General features: G+C 39.7%; 7 protein-coding genes across 7 annotated transcripts; 2 read left to right on the top strand and 5 right to left on the bottom strand.

Annotated features, from left to right (window-relative positions):
- PHALS_15219 (hypothetical protein F443_10531) lies at positions 1-212 on the bottom strand (the record flags this gene model as incomplete). The annotated part of the gene is made up of 1 exon (XM_024720724.1): positions 1-212. A coding segment is annotated over one exon (212 nt), but the record flags the coding sequence as incomplete, so codon positions are not given.
- Positions 213-352: 140 nt separating this feature from the next.
- On the top strand, positions 353-1,161 carry PHALS_07283 (v-type proton atpase subunit; the record flags this gene model as incomplete). Its single annotated transcript, XM_024720722.1, has 3 exons — positions 353-445; positions 519-628; positions 684-1,161. The coding sequence occupies 3 exons, from the start codon at positions 353-355 to the stop codon at positions 1,159-1,161; spliced, it is 681 nt and encodes a 226-aa protein (XP_024585893.1).
- A 131-nt stretch (positions 1,162-1,292) lies between these two features.
- Positions 1,293-2,180, bottom strand: PHALS_07282 (l-aminoadipate-semialdehyde dehydrogenase-phosphopantetheinyl; the record flags this gene model as incomplete). The annotated part of the gene is made up of 2 exons (XM_024720721.1): positions 1,293-1,901; positions 1,956-2,180. 2 exons carry the CDS (start codon positions 2,178-2,180, stop codon positions 1,293-1,295), a joined length of 834 nt encoding a protein of 277 aa, XP_024585892.1.
- Positions 2,181-7,267: 5,087 nt separating this feature from the next.
- PHALS_15220 (uncharacterized protein) lies at positions 7,268-7,807 on the bottom strand. Its single transcript, XM_024720720.2, has one exon. It carries the CDS (start codon positions 7,611-7,613, stop codon positions 7,407-7,409), a length of 207 nt encoding a protein of 68 aa, XP_024585891.1. The 5' UTR covers positions 7,614-7,807; the 3' UTR covers positions 7,268-7,406.
- A 2-nt stretch (positions 7,808-7,809) lies between these two features.
- On the top strand, positions 7,810-8,769 carry PHALS_07281 (uncharacterized protein; the record flags this gene model as incomplete). The annotated part of the gene is made up of 1 exon (XM_024720719.1): positions 7,810-8,769. The coding sequence occupies one exon, from the start codon at positions 7,810-7,812 to the stop codon at positions 8,767-8,769; it is 960 nt and encodes a 319-aa protein (XP_024585890.1).
- Positions 8,770-8,928: 159 nt separating this feature from the next.
- On the bottom strand, positions 8,929-10,217 carry PHALS_07280 (serine-trna ligase; the record flags this gene model as incomplete). The annotated part of the gene is made up of 2 exons (XM_024720718.1): positions 8,929-8,950; positions 9,022-10,217. The coding sequence occupies 2 exons, from the start codon at positions 10,215-10,217 to the stop codon at positions 8,929-8,931; spliced, it is 1,218 nt and encodes a 405-aa protein (XP_024585889.1).
- Positions 10,218-10,337: 120 nt separating this feature from the next.
- PHALS_07279 (dead deah box rna) lies at positions 10,338-12,374 on the bottom strand (the record flags this gene model as incomplete). Its single annotated transcript, XM_024720717.1, has 1 exon — positions 10,338-12,374. One exon carries the CDS (start codon positions 12,372-12,374, stop codon positions 10,338-10,340), a length of 2,037 nt encoding a protein of 678 aa, XP_024585888.1.
- Between the last annotated feature and the right edge of the window lie 2,006 nt (positions 12,375-14,380).

Below are 14,380 nucleotides of genomic sequence, written 5' to 3'. Positions count from 1 at the left end.
TGACTAGTCGGCGGGAAATCGCCTTTGGCTGCAATGTGATCGGCACGGATGGCAACGCTGCGGTCTAAAGCGCGTTTTGCCTGTTCCTTTGAGATACTTTTAAGAAATGCTTTGTCATCTACACCATGATTCGTTGACATGGCACAAACTGTCTGTAGTCTTGAGCTGCGGCGTACAGCCACAAGCACCGAGATAATCTTCAGACGTAGCATTCCTATTTAAGAAATAGGAAACTTCTAAGTAGCAATACATAAATTCGACAAAGTTCGAAAATGAAAAATGTTAAGATCGCATCAAAACCTTTGAAGTAAAAAAGCGAGAAGAAAGTGGAGAAGGAAACGACAAGTTGACGATGAATGCTTCAGATGCTGACCGTCAGATTAAACAGATGGTGAATTTCATCTTGCAAGAAGCTCAGGAGAAAGCAAATGAAATTCGAATTAAGGTAAAAAGAGAATTGTATGTCGAGATATATGTGTCAATTTTAATGAGAAGACTTTACGTTCTTTCTTCTCTAGACGGAACATGACTTTAATTTGGAAAAGCAAATGTTAGTGCACAATGCAAAGATTAAGATTCAAGAGGAATATACACGCAAGGAGAAAGAGCGCGAGATAAATAAACGCATGTAAGTGGGCTGGATTTCTTGTCTTGATTTAGTGACTGAATTATTATTTATCTAGTGCGCGCTCGGCTGAGATTGGCGCGTCAAGACGACAGAAGATGATTGCGCGTGATCAGCTCTTAAAGACGCTTATTGTGGATGGTCAGACTCAATTAAAAAGTTACACGACTAATGACGAAAAGAACAAGACGCTGCTACGTGATTTAATTGTCCAGGGTCTGATTAAATTAACGGAAACGGACATCGTGGTTGCTGTACGTGCTAAGGATGTACATCTTGCCGAAACGGTTCTAAAAGAAGCTACGGACAAGTATATTACTACGATGAAAAGAGAGGCCAATATGGACGTGAGCAAGGTCAAAGTTACCCTTAATAAAGCTGCAGATGGTATGCTACCTGAATCGAAAGCTGGTGGAATTGTGTTGTACGCAAAACAGGGAAAAATTGTGTGCGATAACACTCTGGACACGCGTCTAGATCAAATTTACTATGATTTGAAACCCACGGTACGCAAGATGTTGTTTCCAGCTGCGTAGCAATTCGGAGAAATTGAGCGCAAGGTGCATTTTGACATTTTTCAGTAGTGCAATACTTAGAAACTAAAAGGTAAAAATTTAATTTTAACCTTTTAATTAACAATTTCACAGTAAGGAAAATGTCAACAATGTTACTGTAATAAATTCTGCAATGTCCATTCCTGCCATGAGATTGTTTTCTGCTCAATACTAGCAACAGACTGCTCATCAGTTAATGGATCAATAGGAAAAATTGAACTGGTCTCGGGCTTCCACATTGCCGAGAATGGTCCGTAAGCGACACTTATCAAATGCACATCGTCGACTTGTGTAGATGTAAAGTGCCAGTCATTTGATTGCTGTCCGTCTAAAATGATATTCCATTGATCATCTCGACCCAATTTTACTTGATTAAATTCAGCACGTAGTAAAGAGAACCCCAATCCAACTCCAACTGCTTTTATATACGCTTCCTTGAGTGACCACAGTCGATAGAATCGCTTGTACTGATCATCCTCTTCCTCAATGGAGCTTCCGCGAATATATTTCCACTCTCTTGGATTAAAATGACTTTTGAAAGCTCGAATAAAGTCATGGATTGATGTTGTTTGATTAGGGCGATCAGTGAGCCGCACGACATCTACGCCAACCAAAGCACGAGAATCACTCGCGATTGCCACAATCGTACCATGATGCGAGACATTGTAATTCCATAATAAAGGTGCAAGACTATTTCTATCACGATTCCAATATGGTTTGTTCTACAAACATGGTAAGTTAGCAATTTAATATATAAATCATCGGGAATGCAATACCTCTGGCGTGCGTGCAATTTTGATGGCGTCATAATTTAGTCCAGATACTTCCTGGATGAGTTTTCGCTGCAGCAAACGACTGCCAAGAGCCAATTTCTGATCCTTCTCAAACACATAACGCATCACTTGCTTTTGATCGTGGTCGGGTAGCTGGAGCAAAAGCTGATGCCATTCTGTCGACGATGTATCCCAATTTGCGACGTTTACATAGCACTGACGACGCATATTGAAATGCAGTGCATTCATTGGCTAATAAGGAAATTTGATCTACAATTTCCTCTAATCCCAAAATTTCGAGAGTGCAATTATTATAGAAATACCTACGGTGAATTTCATGAATATTTGGAGTATGATGTGAATTTCGTACAATAAAGACATTTGTAACTTTAATAAAAACACTGCGCAAAGTTACTGCGCCCTGAGCATTCACTACGTCTTGTACTTCCACTTCATTCTATGCACATTACTGTTCTTGTTTTTATGAGCGTATCTGCACCGGAAGAGCGCTCCAATACAACCAGTTAAGTGTCTTAATAAGTCCACGCCAAACGCGCGTTGTTTGCGACGAACGCGCTCAAGTTACTCAAAGAGATTTCCTCAAGAAAAACAGTCCCAGTGATGCTCCGAGTCTCGACTTAATACCTCACCGGGCGATAAACGGCCTAATTGTAAATCCAGGAAGAGTCGCTCAAAGCTTCCAGTCTCTCCACTGCTCGGATCTAAATCCATCAGTCCTTTCATGGCATCACAAAGCTCGAAAAGTTAATGTCAGCAGCCACCAATTCTGGTTAATAAGCTTTAGTTCACATGAAACAAGCCATTTCTAAAGCTGATTCATATCGACAACGTCCTCCATGAGGTACAACAATACAAGATTCTTTCCCAGCAAGCTCCCTGCTCATACGGGTACTTGACATTCCACTGTGATTGTTTCGGCGTTAGTCCTTGTGTGAGAGCCTGACTCCCTGTATTCCTTTGCCGAAAGAATAGTGAGCAGACAATGCGCAATTGCGTATGTACTACGTTAGTGGAGAAACGAAGTCCGTCGCTTCCTGCGCTCTAAGAAAATTTGAAGCCCCCATCCTGCTCTCACGGCACGGAAGTTATCTTCGAATTGATCACAAAGCGCTCTGCGTTTGATCCGCACTCATCTGCAGCTACCCATGAAGACTGTATTCGCTACTGTCATTGTATGAGAATCAAAGTCCATTGCGGTTATATGGCTCCCAGAATTCTGGCCATAATCTGCTATTTATCACACTCTTTGACAACCATACATATATGTTGAGCCCACCCGATACGCCGGCGAGCACTTGCGAGATATGTTGCTCTCCGCCTCTTTTCGTAAAGTTTGTTCGAAATTGACTATTTTTACGCGGAGTTTCTAACGTGAAAATCCAGGTACGACGCATTGTGGCTCTATTTGAAGCAAGATCGAATCCATATTCATCTCAACATCCCTCATTAAGGGGAAAAGAGTTTCTCCAATTCAAACCTCAAAGACCATCACGCCCCGCATTAGCTATCGCTCGGTGGTTTTTATTGATCCTCCGCCGACATTTGTTACGGTCGGATACAGTAAAAAATTCTTCTCACATCGCGAAAAGAGTGCAAAACCTCCTGTGTATCATTCAAATTAAAGTCTCTGCTGATCTAAGAAACCATTCTATCATTCCTTGAAGCTGAGATTCCTTCTGCTAAAGAGCACAATACGCCCCTGAGCGGCTGAAGATATATGAAGTCTTTCAAGCGATGGCATAGTTCAGATAGCTCATTCAATGCCGATATTGGTTGATCCATTATCGGCCACACGCCAGACTTCCAAAGAATGTCGACGTGCCATCTATTTCAAGAGGGGTCATGAGTGACAGAGCGCAATCTGAAAGGGGTGACTTTTAACCATATGGGACAATTAGTAGACCGACGAATTCACCAAAGATGTAGCCAGTATCGAGCGATATGAATCTTACGAGTGCGACCGAATGACCTTAAACATTTGTCGTTTAGTCGTAAGCGGTAGCTCTAGAACTTTGTGTCATGCGCGGTTCGAAAAGCTCGTGATTTATATTTCACGTACGCTCCGCGTTAAAAAAAGCTGCAGTTGCAAGCACACACAGGCGTGGAAGGGTTGCTTCGCGGCACGGATAACAGCTTTTGTTAGATCGGGTCGATCAAATTCACTACATAGTCATGAGCGACCCAATTGTAGGTTGCCATGACTTTTGTGTTTGTAGACGCGTATTTTGAGCTCACCTAGCTAGGTCCAGTGCATTTGGAGCGAGCTGACCCTCGTTGTCATGCTTGTAGCGGGACACCCTAGTATTCTTCGTAGATGTACTCAAGTCACGTGCCTCAGAGAGGCTCCATTGATGGGAGTCGGCAAGCCGTATAAATTTGCAGGTAGTCGTGTTAGAAACGAGTGATTCTATCTAAATGAGTTCCTCACAAGACAACTCGCTTTACTCATCGAGCAAAACTTTTATGATGTCGGCCAATTAGCCGCATCTATCTCAGTGGCTCGATGAGTCATTTTCTCAACGCAACAGATGATGGATACCTCCTATCTTGGCGGCTGACCATGAAACTTACATGAAAACATAATTGTCGGGTGTTTAGACAAGACATAAGGTTTGTGACCGCAACACGATTGCAATTTCGCAGAAGATGGAGTAATGGGGTATATTTATTGAGGTGATCGCACATATTACACTATTGTCCTCCGGATTTCAACGCAGCAGTGTCAATGTAAACTTTTTTACATCCACAAATCCTTCTCTTCAATCTATTCCAAAACTGGGTTCCACCACTTAATCTACGTATACCACACGATCAAGTTGTGACATCGTCATAACCTTCCTCACTCAAAGCGTAATCACCTCATACGAAGCGTGTGATACATTCCCCGCGTACGTGCTCCATCAACCTCATCACCTTCAATTCAATCTACAAAACCACATCATCAACTTCTTCTTTTTACCCAAAAAATGGCCTCAAATCCAAGTTCTCGTCTTAATGGCATCTTTCAAGACACGTCGTCATCTGGTGGTGGGAATGATGCATTACGATACACAGCACCACGAGAGCCATCAACAAAACAAACACAAGTGGTACAATCTACATCTTCGACTCCAACATCCACATCAACACCTTCGAGTGTCGTATACTCCACAATGGTTTCATTGTATCAATACGATGCTAATACACGTCAATACATTCCACAAGGAGGTTCTACAGTCGGTACAAAAGCAGCTGTAGGTTGTGTCATTGTTGGTGCTGATACAACGTATAATTTACTTCTCTATAATGCTGCGAAACATCATTTATGTGCTTTACGTTTAACGTTTGGATCGTTTAAACCAACACTACAAGCGAAGAATTATGTCAATTTCTACGACGATCAAAATGTCAATTGGTCAGTGAAATTTTCTTCCGAGACTCAAGTTGTGGAATTTATGCGGCAAGTGTTTTTAACAAAGATTCATGTAGAAATCTGGAGTGGAAGTAAGACTTCATTTCATACTTTGATTTCGGATGATTTGAATTATGTGAATCCCGAAAGTTTTAGTGTCAATCTTGGGGATACAGTTGCTATTGCATTTAGTGCTTGGCGTATTGTTGGTAATTCTTTATCATTACCATCAGATGTGATTACGAAATATGCACCATTTGAAAAGACACGAGAGGGAGAATTACGTAAATTTTGTCTTGGAGATTCAAGTGAACGATTGAAAGCATTAGAAGAAGGAATTGTAGGCATGAAAAAAGGAACAAAACGAATGGTTTTAGCACCACCTAGTAAAACAAATGGACAAGATTGGTATTTGTTTGAAATTGAGCTTGTAAAGACGAAACGAGGCACTACCACATCACGAAAAGTTGAAGAAAAAGAAGTTAAAAATGACAAGAAGATCAGACGACGTACAAGTAGTCAAATTGAACGTCATGAGGAACATTTCGAGACTTTACCACGTACTCGTGATGTTGTACCATATGCTGATAAGGAAATGGAATTAAAAGAATTGCGATTGTTACAACGAGAACAAGAATTGGAAGCTCAAACACGTGCTTTTGAACGTGAACGATTGCATGGATTATCTAGTTTTGGAGCAATGAATTTAAATGCCACGAATTCATTAGGAACTTCCTCTTCATTCTTACTTTCAACGAATCGAACAACTGAAATGATGTTATCCGAGTTAAATACTAAACTTGATTATCTCATTCGAATGGCACCTGGTATATCGTCGAATGGAGCAGGATCAAGTGATGTCATGGCTGTCATTCGTGGTGTGGAACGTCTAGCGAATGAAAATGATCGACTTTTAACACAAATCAATGCCCAACATCAACATCAAACCTCGTATGAAAAACGATGTGAAGATCTTTTAGATCAAACTCAACGACTTCAGCAAGAAAAACGAACTTTACAAGAACGTTATGAATCGATCATGAAGACACAAGTTAATGTTACTTCGGAATTAAGTGCTTTAGCAAATGCTCGGGATGCAGCTGTGACTCAAACGAATCGTCTTCATCAAGAATATCAACAATTATTAACAGCATATTATCAATTACAACAACATGGTACTGGAATTGAAACCGAAGAACAAAAGCAAGCCATGACATTTGAACGTGAAGCACGTATACGAGTGGAAAAGCAATTAGAAAACGAGATTCAAGCACGTTTACTTGCAGAACAAGAAGTAAGTTTAACAAAGAAACAACATGATGTAGCACTTCAAGTCAAGACATCTGAACTGTCAAATGTCATTGCACAATTCGAACATCAAGTACGTTCACTTGAAAATCAAGTGAATGATGAACGAGTACAAGTTCAAATGGCTAGAAATGAACAAACAAAGCTTCAAGAGATGCTAATTGAATTACAACATGAAAAAGATCAAATCAGTGAAGAATTGAATGTTTCATTGCATCGTTTGGATGAGTTTGAAACGAAAGCAAGAAATTCCGAATCAAATGATGAAATTCGTCATTTGGAACATGAAATGACAGTGTTACAAGAAAGAATCAAAGAATTAGAACAAGAACAAACGACAAGTGATAAAGTTCAAGAAATTGACGTTTCTGAACGTCTTGAACTTGTTGGAATGTTTAAAGATTCAATCACTGAAATGTTTTATCGTTTTCAAGATTGTTTTGAAGAAGAAACAGCAGTAGATGGCAAACAAGTGCTTTCTATTATTCGAAAAGTCTTGAAATCAAGTACAAAACGAATTGTTGAGCAATTACAAGAAGAAAAAGAAAACGAAGTTGAGAATGATACGAAAAGTTTCGATGAAGAAGAAGAGAAGGCTCATCTTTCTGTCGCGACAGAAACAAATGTTGATGGGACAGAAAGATTGGACACGTAGTGAGTTTTAGTTAGCATTAAAACGTAGGTTAAGTTCATTTTAATCACAAGAATCAGATTGCAAAGAATGACTGGTACAATTAACACGAGTAAGAAAAAAACTGTACGCATGGCAACGATATTTTCGCAAATGTTACACGAGTGTCCAGTAGCTGTACGCATGGTCGATTGTCTACAGTGTTGCATGAAACGTTACTGATCGAGTCATTTTTTTCCTTGTTTTGATTCTTTAGATTCAAGTGTACGGGAAATGTGTCGCTGAGCTTTCTGGTGGCATCAATCGTCATGTATGTGAGAAAGAATTTCAAAACCTTCGTCTTTGTTTTAATCGTGTAGCTCGCGATCGTCGCGTATAGTTGGCAGCGATTCCCAAGCGCGAATTAAATCGATGAAATAGTACCATGTTTTGTCAAAATTTGCATCTCTTGTCCCCATTTTCTTGTCATTTTGAAATTGGACGCACAGAAGACACAGGTTTGGACAATGGATGTCGAGAAGCGAAGATTAAGCAAAGAAACAAGTGAGAAGGAGGAGAAGAGAAAGGAGGAAAACGTTGTGAAGTATCAAGAGATGGAGACGTTTGGGGAAGATGCGATGCCACGTGATCGTACAAGTCTCGAGATCGAAAATAGACGATTATATGATCTCGAACGTATGATTGAACTCGAGATAGCACCAGATTTTGTATCAAGTTGTGAGATTTTAGAATCAATACGTCAAATAGAAATCAAGAAAGCTCAAGCAGCAAAAATTCGACGAAATGATGCTGCAAAAAAAGTGTACGACTATGTAAGTACAAAAGCGGCGGCATCGTACATTTTTCGTTGTCAGGAATTAAAAAGGAAAATGACTCAAGAATTTCAACAAGAAGTACATCGACTTCAAACAGCGAAAGATGGTGTAAGTGTCATGAATCGTCGACGTCGAACTGTACGAAGTGACACTTCAATCCGACGTCGACGTATCTCTACAATTGAAAAAACATCAACTGAAGAAATGGATGAAAAAAAACAAATGGAACAATTTTTCAGTCGTTCATCCATTTTTCAACCATTGAATGTTCAATTAACATTTCAAGAACAACAAGAAGATTTCAAAACAATTGAAAAAACAATTGAAAATCGAAAGAAACGATCGAAACGACGAATTTATACACGTCGTTTTCCTTCTTTTCAATCACTACAATCGTCAAAAACAACGACACAATGGCATCGATTACATTATAATCCTCAAATGTTACAAGAAGGACAAGAAGTTCAAGTATTTCAACGTCAATGGAGTTCAAAAGTGAATGATAAATCAGATCCATGTGTATTGTCGGGTATTCTCACAGCAATTACACGTACACACGTTTACATTCTTGCACCTACTGGTCGATTTGAATCTTTTCATGTTCGGGATTGTCTTCTTGGTACATTATACGTCCATGCACTTGAAAACTAAGAGTTTTTATGTCGAATAATGTCTTGACCACCAAGATATGGTCGTAATACTGTTGGAATAACAATTGTCCCATCTTCTTGTTGATATGTCTCCCATAGACTAATTAAAAGACGAGGAATTGCACAAGCAGTACCATTCAATGTATGGACAAACGTTGTTTCACTTGAATGTTTCTTGAAATCTTTGTGTCGAATATTTAATCGACGTGCTTGATAATCGGTACACATGGAGATACTAGAGACTTCACCATACGTTTGACGACCAGGCATCCAAGCTAAAAAATCATATTTACGATATGCTGGAGCTCCTAATTCACTTGTTGCCATGTTCACAATTTGATAATGTAAACCAAGTTCAGTATATATTTCCATTTCAATCTCGACCATTTCATCAAAAAAGACTTGACTTTGAAACTCATTCGCACAAAAGCCAAACATTTCCACTTTACTAAATTGATGAATCCGATAAATTCCACGTGTTAATCGTCCACCATGTCCAATTTCCGTACGAAAACAATGACTTAAACCTGCATATTTCAATGGTAATGATGTTGTTGGAATCACTTGATTACTTTTCATGGCTGCAAGTGTAATTTCCGATGTTGCTGTAAGACACAAGTTGGAATTTGCTAGGGAATACATTTGTGTCGCTTCACCACGTGGTTGAAACCCACATCCTTCAATTAATTTTTCATGAGCTACATCAGGTGGAAAAATAATTGTAAAACCACGTGCTTGTAACTTTGTAAGCGTATAATGGATCAATGCAAGTTCCATCATTGCTCCTTCATTACATAAGTAAGTGAATTTCGATTCAGCTACTTTTGCACCCAATTGTGTATCAAAGAGACGTAAGTGAAGACCCAAATCAGCATGATCTTGTGGTGGAAAATTAAACGTAGGTCTTTCACCATGAATAGAAACAACTTGAGACTCATTCACACCACCAATTGGAACATTTGGATGTGTATTATTGGGTAATTTCAATGCTTCAAGCTCCAATTCAGTTGATACATGTGTTAATTCAGTTTCAAGACGTAGAATTTCTTGCTTTAGTGTTTGTCCACGTCTTCGAATCGTGTTCATTGCTTCGGATGTTGTTTTAGTTGTTTGCTGTAGTTCTTTTGCATGTTTATTACGTTCATTCCGTAATACATTGACAGTATGACGTAATTTCACTTGCTGTTGATATAATTCAACAACACGTTGTGGATTTCCATCACTACATCGTTTCTTGACATTCTCAATTGCATTATCAACATGTTTCACAAGTGTTTTATAATCCAATCGTGCTTTAATGTAATTGTGGGAATTACTTGATTGATCTACATCATGTAGAGATGAAGTAGCAGCGTTTAATGATGTAGAGAAGGATGGACGTTGATAGATGGAAGAGAAGGAAGACGCAAAGGAACGACGTGGTAGGAGAGATCGAAGCATGGTGGCCATATATGAGGATTATGTAGTGTACATCAGATTTGATATTATCGTACTTAAGATGGGAAGATAAAAGAAAAACCGGTATGAAACTGTATTGAATGAGTAGATTGTCATTCTCTACATTCATTCTTACCATTTGTCGATAAAGCGGCCAAAAGTGTTTCGATTTGAAGCTCGAGGTTTGGAGAACGAAGTGTCAGAGTCACGACGTGAGTTTCGACGGTTGTATTGGTCACGATCATTGCGTTTCCAGTTCTGTCCATTCTTTTGCCCGTCAAATCGATTTGTTGAACTTTGACCAAACCGGTTATTGGTAAAGTTGCGCGAAGGTTTGCGTCCATTTCGTCCATATCGACCAATAGTATTGTTCATTCGATGAGTTGTTTTCTCCACAACTAGTTGCGAGAATTTACTTGCCACTTTGACTTGAACATTTGGCGCTGCAATTGCAAAATGATCTTGTAATTGTTGCAATTTCCCATGTGGAATATCAAAAACAAATGTTCGATCATCAAGTGGATGAATGTCCGCACGATCGTCCAGAACATCAACAAGTGTACGATTAAGTTCACGTGCGTTCAAATCTCCTTCCACTTGAATTGTTTGCATTCGATGACGTCCTGTAAGCATTGAAAATGTCATGATTTTCTTGGAATCAAAACCACATAAAACTGCTAATGCTGCACTTAATCCATTTGCTCCATTCTCTTCAATCATTCGATTCGCAACGTCATCAAATAATTCACGTGTTGAATTCGATACCATTCCAAGTTGTTTAGTAACATCAGCTAAAGCATGTGTGATCATTTCTTCAGGATGTGGTAAGGAAACATGTTGAAATTGAAATTTATAACGTCGTTGAAAATCCAACATTTCATGAGCTTCATTTCGATCAAAAAACACAACATTCGTACCCGAACGTCCAGCTCGTCCGGTACGTCCAGCACGATGAACAAAACTTTCTTTATCATTTGGTAAACGATATTGTACAACAAGATCAACATTTGCAATATCAAGACCACGTGCTGCAATATCCGTACAGACTAAAGTCTTGACTTTTCCAGTTCGAAATCCATTCATTGTTGTTGTACGCATTCCTTGAGATAAATCTCCATGTAACACTCGAACATCTTGACTTGCTAATGTATTAACAATATCATCAGCTTCTTGTTTTGTTTCAGTAAATACAAGAGTTTGACCATCTTGTCCATGAAATCGTAAAAGTGTCGCTAACATTTCAAGTCGATCATGTCTTGAAGCATGAATTGCTTCATGTGTGACAGTATTTGGTACATGATTCTCATCAGTTCCAACAAGATCAATCGTAACGGCATTTTTAAGAAACTTTTGAGCCATTTGATTCACCCACTTTGGAAATGTAGCAGACCACATGATTGTTTGACCATCCGTTCGAATATATCCAAGAAGTGTCTCTACAGCTTCTTGAAAACCAAATTTTAACATCATATCTGCTTCATCTAATACTGTGATATCAATCTCATCAAGTATTAACGAGCCTTTTGTCACCAAATCTTGAATTCGACCTGGTGTTCCAACGAGAATATCAACCCCACGACGTAATTGAGATTCTTGATACGTGTACGATACACCACCAACGACATTTATTGTACGCAATTGTGGTGCAACACGATGAATTTGATCGTGCACTTGTTGGGCTAATTCACGTGTTGGTAATAATACCAATGCTTGAGGGTTACGTGTATCCTTTTTATTGGCAAGAATCGTCTCAATTATTGGTAAGGCAAATGCCAAAGTTTTACCAGACCCAGTTTTCGAACGACCCATAATATCGGTACCTTTCATCATTAAATCAAAAGACTGCGTTTGAACTGGAAATAAATGCGTAATACCCGCACGAAGTAAATGACGTTGTGTCTCTTGAGATAACGCAAAGTCTTGAATTGGTTTTTGATCGATAAAACCTTCCAGTGGTTCAAGGATCATGTCTTGAGTTTCTTCGACTTGAGGAATGATATTCTCGATGGTATTCATGTTAACAGGTGATGAGGAGTACCATGCGTAACTTGGTACAGTTGCAACAATGCGTACAGATTGTAAAGAATTGGACGTGGGTACAGCATGACGCAATAGTATTGTACTGGAGCGACGAGCAAGACGACGAAGGGAGACAGCAAGCGGTAACATCTTGAACGATAGGCGATGAAATAAGTGAGACAAAACGAGTGGAACGAAACGAATTGGGTGGTTCTCCTTGATCTTAATTTCACTATTGCTTTCGAAACAATACAATATCGTATTTAATGAGAGTGTAAACTGATGAGTCCTGAAGTAGCAACTACATTTTGGTCGACAAGTTCAAGAATTTTAAAAACGATATATTGCATTATTGTAGAAACAAATTCAGATTAAACTAGTCCATATGTCTTTCCAATTTTTAATACAAGTCTTTGTACATCTTTATGTCATGGTTCCATATGTGAAAGCGAAGTGATGATTGGATCAACAATGGTGGTGAGAGAGGATGTATGTGCGCTGAGATATTTGTTACATGTAACCAGCACCCTACACATTATAATATAAAATTGCCTTTTGTCAGTCTTGCAAACACTTTCGCCACATTATCACGCTACATTTGTCTTTTTCAATCATAATGCGATTTGATAGGCTCAACGTTGAGTACCTGGTAGAGTCCACAACCATTTCTCAACGTGTTGTCCACTCAAACCGCTGATCGAAAGTCGGGTCTTACAATTAGTCTATTCTCTTAGTCTTGATCTTGAGCAGCCACTAAATATGCAAAGTATGCTATTTATTATGACAGACTGCCAAAATCACACTTTCATTATAAGATATGGACGCGCTATTGCTTCATTGAAAGCATGACGTAATTTTAAGCCATTTTACTTACCTCATCCAGCGAGAGAGATTTTTTCAGTCTCGGCTCGCAATGATCTTAGTGCTCAACACAAGAGAACACACGGCATACTCCATATGTTCCAGTACCGGACTCCCTTTAAGTCGCTTTTTAAGACGTGTCTCACTAAGGTATTATCAAAGCTGTTGTGCGCTTCCAGGTAAGCAGTTACCGCTTCCGGACCTCTGGTCGCCAGTTCTCCGATCCCATTGAGACCAACGATAGTCAAAGGCTTAATAAGCTAATCAGTCGCTTAGCAAACATGTGCGTGAATGTTTTATGCTCCAAGCTGACGATACAGACCTTTCACGACTTGGTTGTGGATTAAATACTAGTGCGACCAACAGCGATGGGTGGTTGAGTATATTGCGCAGAGAATGCGGTTTTTTACTATTTCGCATTGACTAACGCACAGAGATTTAGATGCGTATGATAATACAATCGAATTGCAGCTGAAGCAACTATCGAGTCTGTTCTGCCATTGTAGAAGTGATATATACGTTTAACCATAAACGTCATTTCACCTTTACTCCGTTCTACATAAGTCAACCGCCCGCTAGAAGCGAGCAACACGCGGTGAGGCGTATTATTTGACCAAAGCTTTCCTTTAGAAAGTAAGTGTACACGGACGGGCAATTTTCGCTATACTTTATGACCGCAATCTTGTATTATTATAGCCAATAGGCTTTTAACTCCCTTACCTTGCTAAGTACTTCAATTTTGATACAACAGAATTGACAGGGGATAAACAACTATACAGGGTGTACAGTCGATGCGAGACACAAAAAATAAAAGGTCTACAATGTGTAATGGAACCTGGCCCATTGCATATGGCTAGGCGGTCCGCGCTCGAGAATGAGCACTGACATGCAGTATCTCGATAAAAAAGAGTTCTCACAGTGAAGTGATTTGAAGGGATAGATATCGCATTTGTTTGCACCGCCTTATGAGGCCAATCGAGCACGCTAAAAGTTCTTTCTCGCCCGTCATGAGAGGCAAGAACTAGTCGAGAATGGTACTCTTGATACCGCAATGATGTCCAGCCCTCCCTCTTCCCCGCACAGCGGTTGTGATGACAATTTCTCGAGGGGTCTTTGAGCGGATCAGCTTGCACGCAGACTGCCCGCGTTTTAACCTATTAGATTTGGAAAAAGCGGTGGGTGTATCATTTGATGCAGCAACAACCATTATGCCGCAAGAGCAGGATGTAATGGAAGTGGTAACTTCACGATCGCGCCCTAGCGATGGACGATCTGCCATGCTGAGGTAGACTAGA

The sequence above is a fragment of the Plasmopara halstedii genome (genome assembly GCF_900000015.1).
Source record: "Plasmopara halstedii genome assembly, contig: Scaffold_3073, whole genome shotgun sequence".
Lineage (NCBI taxonomy): Eukaryota > Oomycota > Peronosporomycetes > Peronosporales > Peronosporaceae > Plasmopara > Plasmopara halstedii.
Note: the sequence above shows the minus strand (reverse complement) of the source record. Positions and strands in the feature narration are given on the sequence as shown.